General features: G+C 46.4%; 1 protein-coding gene across 2 annotated transcripts in view; it reads right to left on the reverse strand.

Annotated features, from left to right (window-relative positions):
- The window catches only part of XRCC5 (X-ray repair cross complementing 5), a 156,447-nt gene that overhangs the window by 92,889 nt on the left and 38,445 nt on the right, over positions 1 to 25,113 (reverse strand). Inside the window, exons 2-3 of one of the 2 annotated variants that reach the window (XM_068127466.2) lie at positions 22,936 to 23,049; positions 20,420 to 20,603 (exon numbers count right to left, since the gene is read on the reverse strand). In XM_068127466.2, the coding sequence (XP_067983567.2) occupies positions 20,420 to 20,603; positions 22,936 to 23,049 (298 nt within the window). The remainder of the gene's footprint in view (positions 1 to 20,419; positions 20,604 to 22,935; positions 23,050 to 25,113) is intronic. The other variant, XM_078785549.1, reaches the window with a different exon arrangement.

The following is a 25,113-nucleotide window of genomic DNA, read 5'->3' on the forward strand; positions in this document are numbered from 1 at the left end:
ATGTGCCGTCCGAGGCAGAGTGTGTCCGCCACGTTCGGCACACGCGATCGTTCGCTGCTCTCTGATTGGTTGAATCGTTTTTTGGACATAGCTCGGTAAGTAATTGTCCGATTAATATGAAACCTTGAAAAGGCACATCCTCGGGTCCCCAGCAATATACCTGGCAAGTTTCAAGTATATCGGACCGGTAGTTGTCGAGAAACAGCGGTCACAGACAAACAAACAAACGTACAGACGTACAGACAGACAGACAGAGATTACTGGAATTATAGATAGATTACCGGCGCGGGCTTTTTCACTGTCTTTACTTATAAATAATAAATCCTTATATTATTTTCTGTATATATCTGAACGCAGTTTTCCTGGGTGTTTCATTTTAGTAGATAAGGCGGCGGGCGGAGCTTTGCTGTGTCCGCCATTCCGCGCGTTTAACTTTGTGTTGAGCTTTAATCCGCCATTGAGTTTTCGCCTCGGGAGTGTAAAGTCTCGCAAATCAGCCATCCGTAACTGTGGTGTTAATCACGGTTGCGTAACAAGTGGTGTCAGGAGTGTAGGATTTGAACCCGTCGGACAAATTTTTTTTGTCCGCGGCGAGACATCGACACGGTCGGGCGTACATTGCGCCCGACGTTCGAACGCAAGATTTTTATAGTCGAGGCGGAGAAATTTAATAATCAATCGGGCAAACGGAGCGCGATATCGCGTCTTCGTCAAATTTAAATTGTTTCAGGAATTATTAAAATAAATACGCGCGCGGGAAACAATCTTCCGGAAAGCGGATGTCGGAAATTGATGAGATGGAAGTACGCAGCGAGGCCTCCGTCAGCGTCGGGAGTGAGCCGGAAATAGGGGAATTAGATGTCGAGGTGAGCCTTGGAACCTCCCCCGTCCCGAGCACCAACTTATCCCCCTCCCCCACCGGGGAGTCGGGAGCAGTAGGAACGGCCCCGACAACCGACCAGATGTTGGGTCAATTGCTTCGAAAAATTGAAGGAATGGAAAAAAACAGTGAGCGAGCCAGTCGGGGAATAAATGATAAAATTGACGGGCTGGAAAATAAAATGAGTAAGGAGATGGGAGGAATGGAAAGAAAAATGGAGTCCCAGGGGAAGGAATGTAGGGAAGGAATGAAGGGAATGAGTGATCGATTGGAGGAACAAATTGAAGGGATGAAAAATAAAATGGAGTCGCAGGGGAAGGAATGGAGGGAAGGACTGAAGGACCTGAGTGACCAAATTAATGGATTGAAAGGGGAATGTTTCCCACATTCTGGCCTGGTTGTTAATCGGGACCGTGTGGATGTCACAACACCCCAACCGGGGGATGAATTCGGAATTGTGCAGCACCAGGGCGGTGGTGCGGAGCAAGAGGGGGTAGAGTTTTTGGGGGTCCATGCAATGGAGCCGGACCAGGTATTTATTGGGGATATTGATCAAAGCCTGGCGGGGCCAAGAATGATTTGTGGAAATGATGAGGATGAGGATGATTTGATCCAGCGGCTGGAGACCTGTGACAGTCCCATGGAGGTAGAGCTTGTTCAGGCCCAAAGGAGCCTGGGTGATGAGGTGAGTTGGTCCGAGGAGGTGGTTGGAATGACCGAGGGGACGCTCACTGTACACTGCTATTTGGAAACAGAGGCTCCAAAATTGGACAACCAGTTGGGGGAGTGTGTTGGCTCCAGGCTGGATTTGGATCTTGGAGGATCGGGAGATAGAGCTTCTGGAGATTTGGTCCCTGTAGGGAATTTGGATCAACTGCAGGGAGGGGCAGAACAACCGGTGGTAGAGGTTGTTCCCTGCAGCTGCGGTTTGGCAGTGGGAATGAAAATTTGTAAAATAAAATTACAATGGGAAATTGATTTGGAGCAGCCATGGTGGGGATTGGTCCCCGGGCTGCGGGATTTGGACATGGAGAGGTCATGGGTGATGGCCTCGGGCAAAAGTTGCCCCTTTCAAAATTTGGGTATGCCGGCCAGCTGGGGGGCTGTGATGGCGAGATTTGGACGTGGGGTCCAGCCTTGGGTGTCGAGGTACGACCTGGGTCCCACAGGGGGTCTGGTGGAGTGTGGCGTCCCTTGTCCGTCGGGGCGCCGTCCGAGCTGGTGGCTCGGGCCGGCAGGGTCACCGGACCCTGGTGGTGGTTAAGACCTCCAGGGAGGTCCGAGGTGGTTTCTCAAGCCTGGGATGGCAAATATTGAGGACCACTAGGGGGAGATGTTGTGGGTCGCGCTTTGGTGGTGGCACTACGGACGGCCAACTTGGGACTGATGTGGTGACCACCTGGGCATGCGGCCTGGCACTCTCCTCCAGGGACTTTGGGACAACTGGCATGTGATGACCGGCCATGCCGTGTTGGTCGATGGACGCGGGTCAAACCGAATGGACAGGGATGGAGATAGCCTGCCGGACAACCATTGGGGCATCTGTGGAACGTGATGGTGTGAGTGACCTTCCACAGATGCTCCGTTATGATTTATGGACTCTCGGGTTGGGAAGAGAGCCATGGGGATGTGAATCGGGAGATGTGTAACGAGCCGAGCATATGGGCCATGCTCGGCTGGCATGTGTATGGCAAAGCATCCTTCTTTGGTGAGGTTAGTGAAATGTGACAAATGGTTGGCATGGGTAATCTGTGGGTTAGATGGAAATTTAAGGGTGGATTTTGAAATGCCATTGTGGACACTGTACAGTGACGCCATTATTGATCCAGGTGTGTAGACCAAAGTGTTGGAGGCTGTGATGAAATTAATAGGGTAGCAAGACACAGCTTTCAACTGGTTGCGGGGGCAACTGTGCTGATATTTGGGACGCGGGATGATGGGGATGTAGTTGTGTAGCCTGAGGGTCAACGTGGTGCTGTGCGTGTCCGAGGTGTGTGGACCATGTCTTCTGGGTGGGTCTCCTGGTGGAGCATGGCTGTTGACTGGACCTTGGTGTGGTCAAGTGTGGGTGAGCACTGGGGGGCTGCAGTTCTGTAGTCGGACTGGGGGATGATGGGGAGGTGCAGGGGACGTGGCTGTAGGGATGCCACGCACTGCGACCGTGCCCCCCAGGGCCGAGGTTGTGTGTGCGGTAGTGTGTGTTGTGGCAGCAAGTGCTCACCACATTGGCCAGCTGGGGCTGGTGCAGCTGTGTTCCTCGCAGGGGGGCCGAAGGATGGATGGTGGGTCGCGCCCTTATGGACACTCATGGGCCATGTTGGCGTTTTGACTGCTCACCTTGTCCCGGTGACCCTTGCACGGTAGAGGTGCAGAGCTGTCGTGGCCACAGGTAGTTGTGTAGCGAGGATCCCGTTGGATGCGGATCCACATACCTGCCAGTGTAGTGGGGACAAAAGAGAAATTTGGAAGTATTTGGTAGGCCCAATGTGAAATTTTGGGAATTGTATGGGTGGATGACAATCTTGAACCTGACCAACCTGCAACTACCTGCACTTGAGGTGAGTGTTTTGAGGAGTACTGTCCCAGGCTTCAGGATTTGCTTTGGGAAATTGGGGACATGTAATTTGGAGTTGGGAGGCGGGTGAGAGTGATGACATGGCCGGTGAGGGGATGGAATGGGAGCCACAGTGTCTTGTGGGTGGCGTATGTTTTTGTATTGTGGTTAGGTGTTTTGATGTGGTCGTGAGAGTGGAACCTGGAGAGTGAGTGATGATTATTGGAGATAATGAGGGGCGATACTTGTGCTTTTGGAAATGTGCTTTTGGAAATGTGTGATGGTTTAAATGTGAACTGGGGGATTTCACATGTGGCAGGCCATGGCAAGCCTTGTAACACCTTTTACCAAGAATTGTACTGAATTGTGCTGAGTTGTGTGGAGAATTGAATGGCAGCGGGGGAGGAAGTGTGTTTTGGGGTCTTGTGGGTGGGGAAGGTGTGTGTGTCCGCAGGTACAGAGCAAGCTCTGAGGAGCGATGCCTGCGGGCCCCCCTCTGCGGCAATTACCCCTGGCAGCCGGTGGTAACTGGAAATTGGAGCTCGTCGGTGGAGGGTCTGGTTGGGCGCTGCGGGGTGAGGAAGTCCCCCGGTGACCCGTGTTGCTGCGCGAAAGCAGGAGGCAAAGGAGCCTGGGGTGTGTGGAGACCCTCACCGGCGAGGTAACGGCGGAAAGGGGCTGTTGGGCTGTCACGGGGCCAAGAGGTAAAGGGGGGGGGGGCAATGAACTTGTAAGTCGGTTGACTTGTTTTTGGGACTGCGGGCACCACAGCCTGATGCGCCCCCACCATCTTTTTGTGCGGTACCTCCCCGCTGCCTAGTTGAGGAATGCACACACACGTGAATGACATCAATGCCATGGTCCTGCAGGGGGTGTATTGAAATAAGTGCTTTGTTGATTTTTGAAATGCCTTGATGACCTATGGAATGAGAATGAGTGGTTAAGGGGTCTGTGTTGCATGAATGTGGGCGAAATCCACCGAGCCGTGTCACTCACCTGTAACATCTGGACAGGGCCCGTGGAAATTTAGGGGGATGCATTGGGGATGGCCCCGCAGGTAAGGTTGTGTCTTGTGGCATCCACCGGGGGACGCGTTCTGTAGACCGGGGTATGTACAAAGGTTAGAGTTGTGAGTTTTGGAAAGATGGTTAAGTTTTGTGGTTAAGTTAGTGTTGTGTGTTGTTTGTTTCCTCCCTCCACAGGAACAACGAAGAAAATGTACATACTTGCATGATGGTTAAGGGGTTCAGCATGTTAAGGAAGTGTAGGTAGGTAGTCCGACTCACTTCCCACAGCCCTTCCTGATTTATTTCATAGGTTAATTAAGTGTGTGACAGTAAGTGTTAAGGCTGGAATGGTAGAGCCTGCGGTGAACCTTGCAGGAGCTACGGTTCCAGGGGGGGGGGCTGTGTTATGAATTTGGTAGAGCAACATCTAGAGCTAGGTAGATCTGAATAGGTAGGTATTCGGCTGTCGTGACAGGGACTCTACATGTAATAAGTTCTTGATGTTTAGGCGTTTGTCGGGGGAAGATGTATGATTGTGGACCTACCTGGAGGTTCGAGTGTTAAATAGTGAGGGATTAAAGGTAACGCCCCTGTGAGTCTCACCTAGTAGTCAAACCTTTGTCCATTATGGCACTGCAAACCACATAAACATTAGTTAGGTCCTTAGCGCAACATTAAATAATTCCTTTCCCTGACATTGACTTAGGAACAAACGGACAGGAAACCAGGCCAAAAACACCGCCACAATTGGCCGCCACCGTTTACACCTCCAAGGCCTACAAACCTCGCCTGGCACGTGTTATAACACAAGGACCGCGGGGTCGGGGACGGGAGATGTCAGGAGTGGGATGCCGCAGAGGGCGTGACCTGGGCGAGCCGGCGAGTTGGGAGGCTTTTGATTGGCTGAGGAGTGCGCCAATGTGACGTCATCGGCCACCAATATTAGCGACGGTCGGACGCCATTTCGGAGCACACAGAGCACACAGAGCACACGGCAGTTCGCAACAGTTCGTGGGCAGTTCGCAACAGTTCGTGAGCAGTTCGGAGCAGTTCGTCGGAGTTGGCAGTTGGCACCGAACAGTTGGCACTTGGCTGCCAGCACTCCCAAAAGAGAGTCGAGTCAAGTGGAGTTCGCTTGCTTTGTGCAGCTTACGTTGAACCTTTGGTGCACGGACCTTGTGGAGATCGACCTCGTGTGGAGCCGCTGGCCTGCGTCGGACACGTGGTGCTTGGAGCGAGGCCTTGTGGAACTTGGAGCGAGGGACCTCGTGGTGTGCGATCGGGGCTTGTGGAACTTGGAGCGGGGCCTCGTGGGTACATCGGGGCCGAAAGGAGCCGGGTGTTGGACGGCGGTCACCAAGACGACAAGGACGAGATAAGGCCGTACCCGCGAATACACTGTGCATAAACCAAAAAGACGTGTTATTTTCGTATTCACCTCCCTCGTATCGTGTTTGATATCTGTTGTGTCTGGGATCCCAATTTAGGCTTATTCGATTTATTAGTATTACCGGCGCGGGCTTTTTCACTGTCTTTACTTATAAATAATAAATCCTTATATTATTTTCTGTATATATCTGAACGCAGTTTTCCTGGGTGTTTCATTTTAGTAGATAAGGCGGCGGGCGGAGCTTTGCTGTGTCCGCCATTCCGCGCGTTTAACTTTGTGTTGAGCTTTAATCCGCCATTGAGTTTTCGCCTCGGGAGTGTAAAGTCTCGCAAATCGGCCATCCGTAACTGTGGTGTTAATCACGGTTGCGTAACAATATATATATATATATATATATATTGTTACAGACGTGGCTTAGATGTTAGTTTACCGAGCGGTTTTGGTATGACCACGTCTGCACAAGTTACCGATTATACTCGACGTTGACGAAGCCGCGCCACGCTGGCTCAATAAGAAAAAGAAGACACCCGGCTGGGTTATAAAATGACGACACCAGGGATACGGTTCTCAAGACCTCCGGAGGAGATTATATTCGTTACGGAAGGTCAGATTACAGGGACGAGAGGTACAACATAGAAAGACAAGCACTTAGACACAATCTTATATTATTCCCCAACAGACGACAGGCAAACGGGACAACGGCTGACTCACACGGGGGTTGATGGAAAGGACAGGCGGGTAGCGATGGCTCCAGGTGCACCTGTGCTCAAAGGTTAGAATCGACCCGGTCCGGTCCAGAGATGCGGGAGGTTTCACAGCGCTCGGAGGGGACGTTCTTTCACAGGCGGGCCTTTCTCTCTCAGCGCTCGCAGGTCCTTCTTTCTCCAGCTCGGGGCGCATCTGTCTCACATCCGGTCCGGCGCGGGGCCGCGTATATCCGGCGGGGAGTGACACGCCCTCGGCTCGTTAGCGCCGCCCCAGATGGAATCGGCACGTTGCTTCTCATTGGGTGCGTGCGGGGGGGTTTACCAGGCTCCGCCCTTGACGAGGAGCTGACAAGGAGCCCCTTCGTGGTAACCCCGTGGAGCGCGTGGTCAATGGCGCTAATCGAGCCGGTGTGAGGACGCATCCTCCCCCGCTCCGCCGCCATCTCCTCTGTTGTTGTTGTAATTGTTGGGGAAGAAGATGGAAGGAGGTATGGGAAAGGTCCTAAACTCACTACTGATGCCATATAATCACATTCTGGTGCAACGAAGAGTCATAATTAATGGAGACGAGGCCTTAACTGACATAGAATAAGAATAACTAGGAAGATGTCCGAAAGTTGTCTACGTGTGGTGCGGTGGACCTGGGCACGACATTTAATGGGGGAATAAGGGGAAGGTCGGCTCTACTGATTGTTATTTACATGCAATGGGACTAGGGAATGGGGGATTGGGGAAAGTTGGGGAGTATTGGAGAAAATAGGGGAATATTTACAAGCGGATATGGAGGCCAAATTCCATATTCGCAACAATATATATATATATATATATATATATATATATACATACATATACATACATACATACATACATACACACGTCTTTGTGGATGAGTGTTCTGAGGGTGGTTTACAATATGTTTTCAATTTTTTGCTCATTCATCTTGCTGATTTTCCAGCATGTGACCGAGCTAGGGCAGAAATGCTGCCAGACGTAAACATTTCCCCAAAACCATTTGGGTAAAACTTCAGTTGGCTTGTAAATATGATAATACAACACTTCAGCAATCAAAGGAATAGCAGAAGGCACATGTTCATAATGTTTCCAGAAGTGCTGAAATTAAGCAGCGAAATCATAATCATGCAATGGAATTAAAAATTGACATTTAAGGTAAGGCCCTTCCAAGACTGCAGCTGTCTCCAACTGAGCCTAAGTCTTGGCCTAATGTGATGATGTTCACATGAAGGGATAACCCAAGCAGACATTTAAATGAGAATTGAACGAAAAAAGCAGTACACCGTGCCCTCCATAAGTATTGGAACAACAACACAACAGGCAGGCATTTTAAGGCCATTTTCCCTGCAAGAGCGGGGGTTAGCCTTGCGGTCCCCATGACAATGTTCTCCATTTTGCCCTATTTTCTGCATCTCCCCTTGTTAACCCCCTTGCCCGCATTTCTTCTTCGACCATCTTTAGCCAAGTCTTTCTCGGTCTTCCCCGTCCTCTACTTCCTTCTACATTCATTTCCATCACTCTTTTCAAACAGTCACTTTCATCCTTCCTCAACACATGACCAAACCCTCTCAACCTGTTCCCCTTCACAGCATCAATCACAGGCTCTATTCCCACCATCTTTCGCAATTCATCATTTGTCTTCCTCTCTCTCAACGATACTCCACACATCCACCGAACCATTCACATTTCCACCCTTTCCAGCCTTCGTTGCTGCTCTACGTTCATGACCCATGTCTCACTCCCATAAATCATAACACTTCTCACACATGCAGCATACACCTTTCCCTTCAGCTTCAATGACACTCCCCTCCTCGTCAGCACGCCACTCAGTTCCCGAAACTTCTTCCATGCACATCTCACTCGAGCAACCGTTGCCGAGTCTGATCCACCTTCTCCATTCAGCATGTCTCCAAGGTAACAAAATGTTTTCACACCTTCCAGCTTCACGCCATCTCCAACATCCAACTCAACATTTCCTCCATCTACAGCTCCCTCTGTGCACACCTTACACTTGAATGTAGCTGCCATACTGGCCAATGACCCTCTCAAACCACTATATTTTTGATGAACCCACTCAGCGCAAATTGTACATTGAATGGCATTCACTCCGACACCCTTCCTGCACACAGCACACGGCCACTTCCCAGTTCTTTCCACCTCACCACATGCTTTACCACTTGCCATCACCTTCGTTTTTCCGATATTCACCTTCAGACATTTTGTCTCTATACATTCCTTCCACTTGTTCATCTTCTCCTTCAGTCCATTCATACTTTCTGCAATCAACACCAGATCATCTACATACAACAACTCCCACAGTAAACCATCCTTTACGTTCTGAGCCAGCACCTCCGTCACAGCTACAAATAGTAGTGGACTTTGTACCGACCCCTGATGCACTCCCACCTTCACCTCAAACTCACCACTGTTCCCGTCCTTCGTCCTTACAGCTGTGCGCGCTCTTTTGTACATTGCCATCACTACTCTGATCACCCATTCCTCTACTCGTAACTTCCTCAATGCCCATGTCACTACTTCACGTGGAACCCTATCGAATGCTTTCTCCAGATCAACAAACCCAAGAAACAACTTCTTCCTCTTCTCCACATACTTGTCCTGCAACTGCCTCACAATAAAAAGTGCGTCTGTCGTTCCTCTTCCTGGCACAAATCCAAACTGCATTTCGTCAATCTTCACTTTCTTCCTTATCCTCCTCTCCAACACCCTTTCCAATACCTTCATTCCATGCTCCAATAACTTTATCGCTCGATACAAGCCACAGTCCAGAGGGTCACCTTTCCCCTTGTATAGAGGGACGAGGGTACTCAGTTCCCAATCCACTGGAATGCGGCCTTCTTTCACCACCAGATTGCAGATCTCTGTCATTCTCTTCACACCACAATTTCCCATTGCCTTCAACATATCTCCCACAACTCCCGTCGGCCCTCCCGCTTTTCTACTCTTCATTGCTTTTATCGCTTCCTCAACTTCCTTCTCTGTTATCTTCTCTGCCAGTCCTAAAACTGGGTTGCTCTCTATGTTGCCATCCCATTCATTCTCTGCATTCAACAGTATTTCCATATATCTCTTCCATCCTCCTTTAATTCCATCTGGGTCCACAACGATTTGTCCCACTTCATCCTTCAAGCAACTCACCCCCATCACATCATACCTCTCTTTCGCTATCTGCTTTGCAATCCTGAATACCGCTCTGACCTTCTTCCGAATCCAAGCGTTCTCCGAACATTTTCCTACATGCCTCCTGTGCCTTTGCTACCTCTTTCTTTGCAGCCTTCTTGGCTGCCTTATAACTTTGATGCTCTGCCTTTTCTGCCCCCATACCCTTCGCCTTCTGCCACTCCTTGAACTTCTTCCTCTTCTCGTCAATCTTCTTTCCAACCTCATCATCCCACCACCATGTTTCCGAGTGCCTCGGTGGTCCTTTTGTCCATCCACATACCTCACCAACGGCTCCCAACAGACTATCTTTCATTGACATCCAACCACTTTCAAGCTCAACCACATCATCCTCCACCATACTCAGCCTCTCTTTTAATGGCTCCCTCACTGTTACCTCTTTCAACCTCCACACCTTCATTCTTGGTTGGTACTTCACCCGTCGAGCTCTCCTTGCACCTTTCACCCTTATGTCGCAGACAACCAAATGGTGCTGTGAAACAGCCTCCTCCCCCGGGATCACGTTTGTGTCCCGGAGGTGCCCCCTATCTCGCCTACGCACCAGCAGGTAGTCAAAGGTTGTCGTCGACCCACCTGACGTGTATGTAACAAGCTTATTATCCTCTTTCTGGAACTGAGTATTACAAATCAACAAATCAGCTCCATCAGCAAACTCCAAAATCCTTTCACCTTCTCCATTTCTCACACCATATCCGTAACCCCCATGAACTCCCTCAAAACCGTCCATACTCCTTCCCACATGTCCATTTAGGTCTGCTCCTACCACAACAACTTCCTCATCTTTCACATTTTCCATCAGCTTCTCTATGGCACACCAGAACTTGTCCTTCTCTTCATCGCTCCGATCAACCGGCGGAGCATATCCCGTCCCGAGATGATGTTCACCAAGAGCTTTCCAATCATCATTTTCACCATCATCAACCTTTCACTCAATCTAGTCACAATCACCACACTGTCGACAAACTCCTCAGAAAACAGGACACCAACACCATTCACGCCCTCCTGGCACCCTTGCCACATAAACTTGTATTTCTGTCCCTGCCTACCCTTCACCATTCTCACACCACTTCCCTTCCATCTCGTCTCCTGCACACAACATATGTCCACTCTTCTTCTGACCAATACTTCCACCACTTCTCCTGATCTCCCTGCCATTGTCCCTACATTCCATGTCCCAAATCTCAGAAAGCGATCTCCACGTCGGGCATCAGACGTTTCGTCATCATAAATGGAATGATTTCCACCCTTGCTTCGATCGGGTTCCCCACCTTGAGTTTTGACGAGAGGGAGTGGGGTCCCCCACGGGGTACTCCGGGCTGTACCCTGCCCATATGTAGTCGTAATTGTCATGGTTCTCTTTTTGAGGCAATGTTTTTATGGCCGGATGCCCTTCCTGACGCCAACCCCTTTCGTCGCCTCTTACGACACGCAGGGATACGGTGTACCTATTCTAAACCGGGGTACACACCGGGTGTGTTTTGTCAAATCCAAACTCCATAAGTATTGGAACAGTGAAGTCAAATTTGTTATTATTGCTATATACTCAAGAAGTTTGGATTTGAGATCAAAGGATGAATATGAGGTAAGAGTGCAGAAGGCCAGCTTTTATTCCTTGGTATTTCTATGCATATACACTACCGGTCAAAAGTTTTAGATTCTTCCTCAATTTTAATTAGACCTCAATTTTTCCAGTTTTTATTGAAATTTACGCAATTGAATGTCTCAATGTACTCTGAAATTAAGCATAGAACAAATAAACAATTGGAGATAAAAAAAGAAATCATAGAATCATTTTGTTTAACAAAATTTAATTTAAAATTTTGACTCAGCAAAGTAGCCACCTTTTGCAGATATAACCGCCGAACACACTTGTGGCATTCTTTCTACAATGGAAATCAAATATTGTTTGGGACATTCTTCCCAACACTGTTGCAGAAGTTCCCACAAATGTGTTGCACTTGTAGGTTGCTTTGCTTTCACCCTTCTGTCCAGTTCATCCCAAACCAGCTCGATGGGGTTTCAGTCTGGCGACTGTGCTGGCCATTCCATGATTTGAAGCCTACCGTCTTGTTCTTTTTCTCGAAGGTAGATTTGACATAGCCTGGAGGTGTGTTTAGGGTCATTATCTTGTTGTAGGATGAACCCCTGACCAACTAGGCATATACTAGAGGGTATTGCATGGTGTTGGCTTAGCGGTTAGGGTGCCGGCTTGGGATCCTCGGATTCTGGGTTAGAATCCCGGTCGATCGCTGAATTAACGCCAGGGGGGTTGACTCAGCCTGTCATCCTTCCGAGGTCGGCAAATTGAGTACCAGCTTGCTGGGATGAATGATCACGGTGTGTACCCCGATTTAGAATAGGTACACCGTATCCCTGCGCATCGTAAGAGCGTGACCAAGGGTTGGCGTCAGGAAGGGCATCCGGTCATAAAAACATTGCCTCAAAACAGGGAACCATGATTGTCATGGGGCACACAAGGCTAACCCCTGCTCTAGCGGGGAAAAATGGCCTTAAAACAATAATTCATTCATTCATTCATTGCATGGCGCTGCAAAATGCTGTGGTGGCCCTTTTGGTTCAGGGTGCCAGTCACTCTGTGCAAGTCGTCGACTCTGGATCCAGCAAAAGAGCCCCAGACCATCACGCTTCCTCCTCCATGTTTGACAGTTACTGTCACACACTGAGGAACCATCCTTTCGCCTACTCGACGGCATACAAAAACCCTGCGTGATGAACCAAATATTACAAATTTTGATTCATCGGTCAATAAGACCTTCTTCCAGTCTTCAGTAGTTCACTGGTGGTGTTTCATGGCCCAGGCAAGCCTCTTTTTCTTATTTTGCCATCTTAGCAATGGCTTTCTTACTGCCACTCGACCTGTCAAACCTGCAGCTCGAAGTCTTCTCTTCACAGATGAAACTGAGACTTGCTTACTTCAACCAGTGTTAAGCTGTGCTTGAAGCTGTTGTCCTGTGAGTCGCCTATCACGCAAGGTGTTGACGCTCAGAAACTTGTCTTCTGATTCTGTTGTGGCTTTGAGTCTGCCAGACCTCTTCCTGTCAGAGTTTCCTCCAGTTTCCAAATGCCTTTTGATGGTGTAGGAAACTGTACTCACTGACACCTTGGCTTTCTTTGCAATTTCTCTAAAGGAAAGACCTACACTTTTAAGGGATATAATAATCTGTCTGTCTCCCTTTGTTAATTGCCTTTTTCTCACCATTATGATAGCAATATACTACTTCCTGCAGTGCAATATTGTCCAAATAATGCTTCAGAGGGTGTAATAACAGTCTGTTCCAATACTGCTTTTATACAGACGGGGGTTTGTAATCAAGTAATCAGCAGAGGTTGGGACACCTGTAGGAATTGTTTGCATCAACTTTCAAGGCTTAATTTACTTACATTGCTGCAGATCAGCTGTAAGTTATTAACCCATTACTTGTTCCCTGAAGAAGGCCTTTTTTTTACAATATAACTGTGCAATTTACATTATTTCCCGTTTTTGCTAACCTAAACTTTTTTTTAAACCTCGAGCAGTTTACTGTTTACCTTTGTACCATTTCAGGTTATTCACTGGACTTGAATTGCTTAAATTTCAATAAAAACCGGAAAAATTGAGGTGTTCAAAAACTTTTGACCGGTCATGTATATTTTACCATTGCAGAACAACAGCACTTTTTAATGTACAGTCCTCCCATTTGAGGTAAGCATAAGTATTGGAACAATTGACTATCAGGTGTTTCATGTTCCTCAGGTGTTTCTTGTTGCATTGATTGTTCACACATAAAAGATGTGAATGTCTAGTCTTGGATTTAGCCTTTGCTTTTGCCTTGACAGTCTGCCTTTGGAGTCAGGAGGTACACTACATGGCCAAAAGTATGTGGACACCCCTTCTAATTTGTGGATTCGGCTGTTTCAGCCACACCCATTGCTGACAGGTATAAATTAATCAAGCACACAGCCATGCAATCTCCATAGACAAACATTGGCAGTTGAATAGGCCATACTGAAGAGCTCAGTGACTTTCAATGTGGCACCGTCATAGGTCTTTCAATGTGTGCCACCTTTCCAACAAGTCAGTTCTTCAAATTTCTGCCCTGCTGGTGCTGCCCTGATCAACTGTAAGTGCCGTTATTGTGAAGTGGAAACGTCGAGGAGCAACAACAGCTCAGCCGTGAAGTAGTAGGCCACACAAGCTCACAGAATGGGACCGCCAAGTGCTGAAGCACGTAGCGCATAAAAATCGCCTGTCCTCGATTGCAACACTCACTACCGAGTTCCAAACTGCCTCTGGAAGCAACATCAGCACAACAACTGTTCGTTGGGAGCTTCATGAAATGGATTTCCATGGCCGAACACCCGCACACAAGCCTAAGATCAACATGCGCAATGCCAAGCGTCGGCTGGAGTGGTGTAAAGCTCGCCACCATTGGACACTGGAGCAGTGGAAACGCGTTCTCTGGAGTGATGGATCACGCTTCAGCATCTGGCAGTCCGAAGGACGAATCTGGGTTTGGCGGATGCCAGGAGAACGCTACCTGCCCGAATGCATTGGGCCAACTGTAAAGTTTGGTGGAGGAGGAATAATGGTATGGGGCTGTTTTTCATGGTTCGGGCTAGGCCCCTTAGTTCCAGTGAAGGGAAATCTTAATGCTACAGCATACAATGACTTTTTTTTTTCTTTTTTCTTTTTTTTGGATACTGAATCGAGGCTCGTGAAAGAGCTAACATTTATTTCACAAACAAATCAACCAGACAAACAAAATATACAAAAAGAGGGAGCAGAAGACAAGATGGGGAGAGAAGGGGAAGCACACAACCACAACATTTGAGAGCAGGGAGAAGTGTGGGAGGGAGAGGGCTTGGGGGCAGGAGGCGTGGGAAGGGGGGGGGGGGTGGGAGAAGTATAAAACACAAGGGGACCGAAATTAGCGGGGGTAGAAAAGATCAAGGTTTTGGATGGGGGAGGATAAGAGATGGTGGTGAACAGCTGTTTTAAAGACCTGGAGGGTGGAGTGGGATTGAAGAGAGTGAGGGAGTTTGTTCCAGAGGCGGGAGAAAAGAGGATTGAAGGAGTGAAGGCGAGCAGAAAGTCTTGATTTTGGCAGTTTAACCATAAGAGGGTTGCAGGCAGATCTTGTGCGACCTGTAGGAATATTTGGGGGACAGAGCCCAGAGAGGGCTGGGGGGGCAAGGCCAGAGAGGAGTCGGTAGAAGACGGAAAGACCACCAACCTGCCTGCGGTGAGTGAGTGAAAGGCCCTTGGAGTTAGCTTCATCGCGGGAGATTCCAATGATTCTGAACGCTTTGGTTTCAACAGCGTGAAGACGGGCTAGGTGTGAGGCAGGAGCACCAGACCAGAGGGGAGAGCAGTATTCCATAGAGCTGCGGATGAAAGCCTTGTATGTGGTGAGGAGCTCGGGTGTGCCAAGGAAGGACTTCGCACGACGGAGGATGCCCAGTCGGCGACTGGCTTTGGAGGCCAGATTTGTAATGTGGTTTTCCCAGGAAAGATCATGGCAAATAGTGAGACCCAAAAGCTTGAGTGACAGAACTTCTTGGAGAGGATTATTCAGAAAGTGGATGGGAGGGTTTTCCAGTCGGTCTTTTCGGAGAGACATCGTAAGAGTGTGAGATTTATCAGGATTGAAAGACATGTTCCATTTGTTTGCCCAGTCTGTGATTTTGTCCAGGTCTGCAGAGAGTGAGGAGGCTGCAGACTGCCGATCTGAGGGATGAGGAATGGAGCGACAGAGAGTAGGGTCGTCAGCAAAGAGATAGAGAGGATTTTCAAGAGAGTCAGAGAGATCATTGATGAAGACCAGAAAAAGCACAGGGCCCAGAACACTACCTTGGGGAACTCCAGCCTGAACAGGAAGAGGAGATGAGAGAAACCCATTCAGGGCCACACGTTGACTACGACCAGAGAGGAAGTCCGCCAGCCATGCGTGGAGATTTCCATGGATACCAAAGGAGGAGAGTTTGGTGAGCAGAGCAGGGTGCCAGACCGTATCGAAGGCACGTGAAATGTCAAGGGAGACGGCTCTAATTTCCTGTTTGGCGTTGAGGACCTCCATCCATTGTTGAGAAAGCAGAAGCAGCATGTCCAGAGTAGAGTGACCAGGTCTGAAACCAAATTGATGATCAGAGATCAAGCCATTGGAGAAGAGGAAAGATTTCATATCTGAAGCAATGATGGATTCCATGACTTTGCTGATAATTGGGAGAAGGCTGATTGGTCTGTAGTTGCTGGGATCTGTTTTTGCACCTTTTTTGTGCAAAGCGGTGATGTTGGCTGATTTCCAAGCAGATGGCAGATGACCTTGAGCAAAAGAGAGGGTGAAGAGAACAGAAAGAGGGAGTGAAAGAGCGGAAGCACATGATTTTAGGACCCGTGGGCTGATGCCGTCAGGACCAGTTGCAGAATCAGAGTCGAGGGTTGACAGAAACTTTTCCACCTTGTCAGGAGGAAAGGACACAGAGTCCAGGAGCAGCTGGGTACGACTGGGTACGGTGGGTACAGAGAGGGATGGGTTTGGGACACAAGATTTAGAGGCAAACACAGAGTTGAGGCATTCAGCTTTTTCACGTTTTTTTTCACGACATTCTAGATGATTGTGTGCTTCCAACTTTATGGTAACAGTTTGGGGAAGGTCCTTTCCTGTTTCAGCATGGCAATGCCCCCGTGCACAAAGCGAAGTCCATACAGAAATGGTTTATCCAGATCAGTGTGGAAGAACTTGACTGGCCTGCACAGAGCCTTGACCACAACCCCATTTGGGATTAATTGGAACGCAGACTGTGAGCCAGGCCTAATCGCCCAACATCAGTGCCCGACTTCACTAATGCTCTTGTGGCTGCATAGAAGCAAATCCCCGCAGCCATGTTCCAACATCTAGTGGAAAGCCTTCCCAGAAGAGTGGAGGCTGTTATAGCAGCAAAGGCGGCACCAACTCCATATTAATGCCCATGATTTTGGAATGAGATGTTCGATGTTCGGATTGTCCACATACTTTTGGTCATGTAGTATATAAACCAACAGGAAGATCAGAGAACTGTCTATTAAAGAAAAACAAGCAATTTGGCGGCTGGAAGACACAGACCAATTCAATTTCAACCACAGCACCAAAACTGGGCAGAGCAAATAAACTATTTGGAATATCTTGAACTAGAACAACACTCTTTGACGTCACGATGTTGACTGATATGCCTCCGTTCACATTATTACATCGTTATAAATACTGTCATGGCCAAATATATTGGCACTTTGCACTTTTTTCAAACAATGCACCATTTCTTCCAGAAAATTGTTGAAATTAAAACATATTTTGGTATCCACATATGTATTTCTTTGGTTTGCAGTGAAACAAAACAAAAAAAGCTGAAAGAATTACTAAATCTTACCTTATTCCACAGAGAAATACGAAAATGGCCTGGACAATATTATTGGAACCTTTTAGAAGTTGTTAGAAATAATGACATTTCAAGCAGGTGATTCTCCTTTACTTTGGATTTGAACTCACCTCTGGTGAGTTGCAGGTGCCTGCAATATAAAAATCATTCATTCAACCAGTTTGAATAGAGAAAAGGAGTCATTCTGCTGTTTTGTGTCACTGTGTATCGCAATGAGCATGGAGAAAAATAAAGAAGAAAACCAGAGAATTGTCTGAGGAGGTCAGATACAAGATTGTAGCCAAGCATGGACAATCTCAAGTCTACATGTCCATCTACAGAGACCTTGATGTTCCTGTGTCCAACGTACGCAATGTTATCAGGAAGTTTAAGGCCCATGGCACTGTAGCCAACCTCCCTGGATGTGGTCACAAGAGAACACTTGATCAAATATTGCAGCAAAGGATTGGTTGAATGGTGGAGAGAAAGAACCTCGATCAACTGCTAAACAGATTGAAGCTGACCTTCAGACACAAGGTACGACAGTTTCAACTCGCACTATCTGTCGCCAACTCAATGAAGGGGAGTTCTATGGTAGGAAACGTAGGAGGACCCCACTGCTGAGAAAGCCCACTGGAGTTTGCCAAAACACACCTGAACACGCCAAAATCCTTCTGGAATAATGTCCTGTGGACAGATGAGACCAAATTAGAGCTTTTTGGTAAAGCACATCATCTCTATGTTGACAGAAAACAAAATGAAGCCTTCAAAGAAAAGAACACCTTCCCTACAGTCAAACATGGAGGGGGTTGAGTGATGCTTTGGTGTTGCTGTGCTGCCTCTGGTATGGGGTGCCTTGAATGTGTGCATGGCATCATGAAATCAGGAGATTACCAAAGCATTTTGGAGCGCAATGTTCAACCCAGTGTCAGAAAGCTGGGTCTCCGTCGAAGGTCATGGGTCTTGCAGCAGGACAATGACCCCAAACACACTTCAGAAAGCACCCAGGAATGGTTCAAGACAAAACGCTGGACTGTTCTGAATTGTCCAGCAATGAGTCCAGATGTAAATCCCATTGAACTCCTGTGGGGAGATCTAAAAACAGCAGTTGGGAGAAGGCACCCTTCAAATCTAGGAGAGGTGTAGCAGTTTGCACAAGAAGAGTCGGCCAAACTGCCAGTGGAGAGGTGTAGAAAGCTCATTCGTGGCGAAAGGAAGTGCTTGACTGCAGTTATTTTGTCCAACGTCCGTGCTATCAAATATTAAGTCGAGGGTGTCAATAAGTTTGTCAATGCCATTTCTGTTTATTTTCTGATTTAAAAGGATATACTAAGTTCTGAATCAAAAACAAAGGTTCTGTAATATTAACAGTGAAATAAAGAATTGTGGAGACCAAATACTTTTGTCAATTTCAACTTCTTTTTAGAGGAAATTGTGAGTTATTTGAAAAAAGTGCAAGGGTGCCAATATTTTTGGCCACGACTGTATATTTACAGTGGAGAAGCTGCAGCCGTGAAACAACCACACTAAGATAGCAAACAGTAAGATCTAGTGTCAAGGAATGCCTAAGAAGACCAGAACACTCTTGATATGCAAGCCACAACCAAATCCTCACTGTCAGCTGTCATGGGAATTGAAGCCACTCTCTTGGTGGACACATTAATTTATTTATAGTGTAGATGCTGCAGCCAACACAATGACCACACTTTAAGATAGCAAACAGTGAGATCTAATGTCAATGAATGTCTAAGAACACCAGACCACTCTTGATACACATATCACAATCTCACTGTGAGGAGTTGTGGGGATTGAAGCCACACTAATGAGGGTAATGCTGTTAACACAACAAGGCTTTACCAATTTGGCTACTGAGCTACTGTACATGACACACACAACCCCCTGAGCCATGACATCAAAATGAAGGCCAGGACAAGGAAGTAGGTGTGGCCCATAAGCTTGGCTCTTCAATCGTGTGGATGCAACGTTGCTATTTGGTTTAAAACATTGTGGCAACATTTAAAATGCTGCAAAACCAGAGTGCCTTTGCTGGTTATCACCCTTGGGGCAACACGATTGATGAGTGTCACAAAAAGATGAATTTCAAAGTAGATCTACTGGTGACGGTGACTATGAATCCATGGAAGAATACGATTGGCTAATCATTGTGGTGGAGAAGGGAGGATATACCGCTTGCCTCCTCCAGCAACTAACACGGAAGAGATATTTTTCCTCACTTGTTATTATTCTCAGTTACATTTATGGAGTACCTTGCTTGCAGAATCACAAATAATATGTCTGCAAGTAAAAGTAAATATATCGTTGCCCAGGTTGGTTAAATGTTTGAGGCGGCAGTGCCTCCCTTGCCTATCCCTGGCGATATTTGTTTCATTGGCCAGCTGGACCAGCCATTTGAGACCTTTTTGTGGTCAGTGGGTGTTACTACTGGCCTTGTGAAAGTACATCAGCACTGAGATCGAACGCTGCATGCCATCCCTGGTTATTGTCAATAAATCATGACAAATTGAGAAACGCAATGCAAACATTACGTTGAAGAAAAATAGCAACACATTTGGCATTAAATTACACGACACTAGAGTCTAACCAATGTCAGTAGGATGTTAACCAATTTTCATTGCTCTTCCCCGATGTAGCCGACCCCAAAAGTGATTTCTACTCCAACGAACTTGGTTGTCAGCAGAAGTATTACCATGTGGATAACATATCGTTATTAATGAGGTAACAGACTCAGTGGCGTAATGGTTCGAGCATCCGCTCCGAGTTGGGAGGTCGGTGGCTCAAACCACGGCCGAGCCATACCAAAACTTAAGAAATGGTACGTGCTGGTTCCTTGCGTGACACTCAGCATTTAAAAGGGGAGAGCACCGTCAAAAAATTCTGGGAAGGCAATGGCAAACCACCCAGTATAACCCTTGCCCAGAAACTGCTTGAGCAGCACTGACACTCCGTAAATCGAGTATGGTACAGGGTGTTGTTTTTTATGAAAGATACATTTAAAAAGTATTATACAAGCTGTATTGAATGAAATACGATTTGGAGAAATAAAGGCCCATTGATTAAACAAAAAAAGTGATGAAACATGCGAGAATAAAATCTGCAGGTAATATTCCAGGCTCCGACTGCAAAGAAAATTAAACTGTTGTAGAAAATGTCCTACGGGAGAGGGTGGACGTTTTACAAAAGCAAAGGGTGCAGGAAGTGAAAATATCAGATTCCACTTTCGCTTTCCTGACCAACACGAGCAGCTCGTAAGGAGGATACAATCAGCTTGCAGGGTGCTGCAGCGCAAGCTCTGCACATACTCCAGAAGCGCAAAATCCGCCAGCTGCAAAGGTTGTTGCACCACCACATGCTGATAGCTATCATCTTCCCCAGCAAGTAAGTTCCGCGTCTCCTCACATCCAAAAAGCACGAGCGCCACCTCGTCCTTGCTCTCAGAAAACACCTTATGCAAGAAGATACATCGAGGTGCATCCTTGATCTGTCAACTTCAGCAGGGTACTTGACATGCAATGGAAAAAGTTTTTGTTTTTTTTGAAATATCATGCTATATATCACTTTTGTCCCTATCACTGAAGTGAAGAATGGTGGACAATGGTGAAGAATCACTTGAGAAAATTTTTAAAAATTCTCGTATCCAAATCCGGATTTGGATCTTCGCCAAAATCGAATCAATTTATCGTTGTCATGCACACAACCTGTCCACCAAGTTTTGCCCGAATCCCTCCACAACATTTTGAAATATGGTGCTAAATATTGGTTTAGCCCGATATCGCTCAATGATGAAGAAGAATCACTATAAAATTCTCTGATCCGGATTCGGATTAGAATCTTCACAAAAGTTGAATTGATTAGTCCTTGTCACACACCCAATCTGTCCACCAAATTTCATATGAATCCGTCCACAACTTTTTGAGATATCATGCTACATATCGCTTTTTGCCCTATCTCTCAAATGGCGAAGAATCACTTAAGGATTCGCACATCCAGATCCAGATCTTCACCAAAATCTAATCATTTCGTTCTTATTACATACCCAAAGTCTCCATGAAATTTCATCCGAATCCGTTCACAACTTTTTGAGATATCTTGTTCACAGACAAAAGACAAACAAACAGACATACAGGGGTGAAAACATAACCTCAATCCACCTTCGGTGGCGGCGGTAACAACTACTACTACCACTACTACTACTAATACTGCTGCTAATACTACTAGTACTACTACTGCTAACACTCCCACCCCCATTATGATAACAGCAATGAACGTACAGGTCTTGCCATGAGAATTCATTCACACTGCATTCTAAAGACTGAGAGATGGCCGAGTGGGTGGGACGAATGTATTCAAATAGGAATTTGGGATATTAACGGATGCACTGTATGGACATACAGCTCAATCTCAATAATTCAAATACCTAGCAATTTGAATTCAATAATTCAAATATACTACATCAACTATTCTCTGCAATGCAAACACCTACGACTTCAATTTTATGGCTGTGCTGATGCTGCATGATCTTGGAGAGCTCATGCAGTCTTTTTTCCCAGCGACCATTTCTATGCAAAATAGAAGTTATGACATCCATAAAGCAAATATTGGTGTTTCGATGTGTAATTTTCAGTCCACCATTTTAAAAGATTGAAATTCAAATCATGCATATTACCCCCAAAACAGACTTGTACGATCATGATCGTGTACTTGGAAAGATCAGCACATCCTGGCATGCTAAGTCATAAGTCGAACATAATTATTGGGTAGCCATTTTTTTTTCTGTTGACAAAGTACACTGTGCTGTAAATGAGTGAGGAACCAATTTAATAGAAAATTGTGCTTGCAAAGAGGCGTGTAGCTGTGTGATACAATACGCTGCAGTCAGAGGACCACGGAATGTTTGAGTGGCCAGAAGATCCCAAAGTAGTTGCTATTTGGACCAAAAAGGTGCAAACTATGCAGGTGTGGCTCTCTCAGGCCTGGGCATGAAAGATCATGGAATCATATGTTCTCACAAATCACCAATATATGTATAACCATAACAGCAACTGTAGGTTCAATGAAATAAACACTATGGGCCGAATTTACGAAAGGCATTTAAGAGTTAGACGCATGTTGCATCGCTATTCGTGCAATAATCACCCATTCAAAGTTAGTCACCAATCGCCGAAGAGTGATTACCAAAAGCAGATCAAAACCTTATCGCAAGCGTTCAAATAACAAAAAAAAACTTTTACACGTCGACAAGGGCATGTTTAAGAGTGCGTTCAAGGCCTTGAATCAAGCATATTGCATGGATTATAATTGGTAGTTTACATGGAACGTTTGCTTGAATGAGCTCAAGAGGAGGCAGAATGGGATAGGACCAAAAAGGTGGCAAACGTGCATCGAGAATCTTTGAGGTTTCGATGCAATGAAGAAATATGACAATATGAGATTTTTTCCGGAGTTACAAACTCTCGAAGTAATAATTTCGTTGGCTGCTGAATCTATCGTAAGATGACCTGGATCAACCTATGATGAGGAGAAATGCGCTTAATCCCCTCCAACAATTGTCCGTGGCGCTGCGATTCCATGCAAGTGCATCATTGCAACTGGATGTTGGAGATATGTTTCACAGCCTAATCGGCGGTTTATCTCCATTCATAAATTGCTATTAAGACGGGCTATTAGCAGTGAGCATAAGATGTTTTTGCCAGTGTTTAAGGCCGATAAATCATTTAAATTACATTTTTATGGAAGGTGGAACAAGTTGTGTGCTGCTAAAACCGAAAAGAACATACCTTCCGTTGGACAAAAAGGGTGATTACTTTCTTGGCTAGTTCAATGTGACTTTCTTCTTGCAGACTTCCATGCCCCATGGACTTCCCAACATCCAGGCAGAGGACAAATGCAGACTGCAATGCAAAATAAAAACATGCTATGCAAAGAACATTCAAGCTTTGAATGCTAAAGGAGCAATACAACACAACACAACAGGCATTTTAAGGCCATTTTCCCTGCTCGAGCGGGGGTTAGCCTTGCGGGCCCCATAACAATCTTCTCCATTTTGCCCTATTTTCTGCATCTCTCTTTGTTAACCCCCTTGCCCGTATTTCTTCTTCCACCACCTTTAGCCAAGTCTTTCTCGGTCTTCCCCGTCCTCTACTTCCTTCTACATTCATTTCCATCACTCTTCTCAACCAGTCACTTTCATCCTTCCTCAACACATGACCAAACCATCTCAACCTGTTTCTTTTCACAGCATCAATCACAGGCTCTATTCCCATCATCTTTCGCAATTCATCATTTGTCTTCCTCTCTCTCAACGATCCTCCGCACATCCACCGAACCATTCGCATTTCCACCCTTTCCAGCCTTCGTTGCTGCTCTATGTTCATTACCCATGTCTCGCTCCCATAAATCATAACACTTCTCACACATGCAGCATACACCTTTCCCTTCAGCTTCAACGACACTCCCGTCCTCGTCAGCATGCCACTCAGTTCCCGAAAGTTCTTGCTAAAGCTAAAGGAGCAATAGCTGCAGTAAAATAATACTAACAGGGAAGGGTGAGGGGGGTCAAAGATTTCTCTCTCTTTCTCTCTTTGAAGTTTGACCTCAAGTTTTTTTTTCCCATGAATCAGACTTTGGGTGGCTTATTGGATGGATATTAGTGGGCAAGGAGAGTTGCACCATTGGAAGAGCATGAAAAACTGAGTTTTTTTTGCAGTTTTGTGTGTTTGTTACTGTGTGTGTGTGTTTGTGTGTGTTTGTGTGTGTGTGTGTGTGTGTGTGTGTGTGTGTGTGTGTGTGTGTGTGTGTGTGTGTTTTTGTTACTGTGTGTGTGTGTTTGTTACTGTGTATGTGTGTTTGTTACTGGGTGTGTGTGTTTGTTACTGTGTGTGTGTGTGTGTTACTGTGTGTGTGTGTGTGTGTGTGTGTGTGTGTGTGTGTTTGTTACTGTGTGTGTGTGTTTGTTACTGTGTGTGTGCGTGTTACTGTGTGTGTGTGTTTGTTACTGTGTGTGTGTGTTACTGTGTGTGTGTGTGTCGTTGGTTGTTATCTCCATTTGTGGGTTTCAGGAGGTGGAAAGGAGTCCTCCCAGTACCCAAAGAATCCACTTCCTCTTTGGTAAGGGATCATGGTTCATGGACCAAGCTGTTCAACTTTTTCAGAGTTTTGTTCCAAGGGATCTTTTCAGGATCGTATAGTCACCGAACCCCGGATTGTTTCAAGTTGTAGTTCATTTGTGGTAATATTCCCAGGGATGGTTTTTAAAATCTGTGAGGTTCTTCTTCATCATTCCGGTTGCTCCAATTATCACTGGTACAATTTCGATGCTCTTCAGCTTCCAAGATCTCTTGACCTCATTTTTGAGGTCCTGGTAGTTGCTCATTTTCTTGATTTCTGCATTGTTTATGCCAAAATCGCTGGGTACTGATATCTCAATCATCAATGCCGTCTTTTCCTTTTTGTTCCTGAGTACAATAACCAGACAAAATGCTTCGTTTTTCTATGTTCACGCTCGATAGAATCATCAGGTCGTATGTGAGCATGATTTGTGATTGTGAGCATGTGTGTTTGTGTGTGTGTGAGGCATGTTTTTTGTGGAATCCTACTGGAGATTTCTGATGTGGAATGTGATACACCAAAATGAACGTTATGATCTGCTGAGTTGATTCGGCTAATTAACTACAAATAATCCAGAAGAATGCCCATGTTTCTAAACGCACATGTTACGGTGTATAAAGCAGTTTAATAGGTCCTTCCATGGCATGGCGTTCTAATTACAAATTAAATCGCAAAAACAACAATAATATAACAAAGCATATATTAATTGATATTAACTAGGGCATGCCCGTACGTGGGTGCCCGTTCCTTGCCAAAAAAAAAAAAAAAACGCTACCCGTACGCTCTACCCCGCCCGTACGCCCGTAAACAAAAAAAACAACGCTCTTCGCTTCCGCCCTTCGCTCTGA

Source organism: Myxine glutinosa, chromosome 10 (genome assembly GCF_964187855.1).
Source record: "Myxine glutinosa chromosome 10, kmMyxGlut1.1, whole genome shotgun sequence".
NCBI classification, from domain to species: domain Eukaryota; kingdom Metazoa; phylum Chordata; class Myxini; order Myxiniformes; family Myxinidae; genus Myxine; species Myxine glutinosa.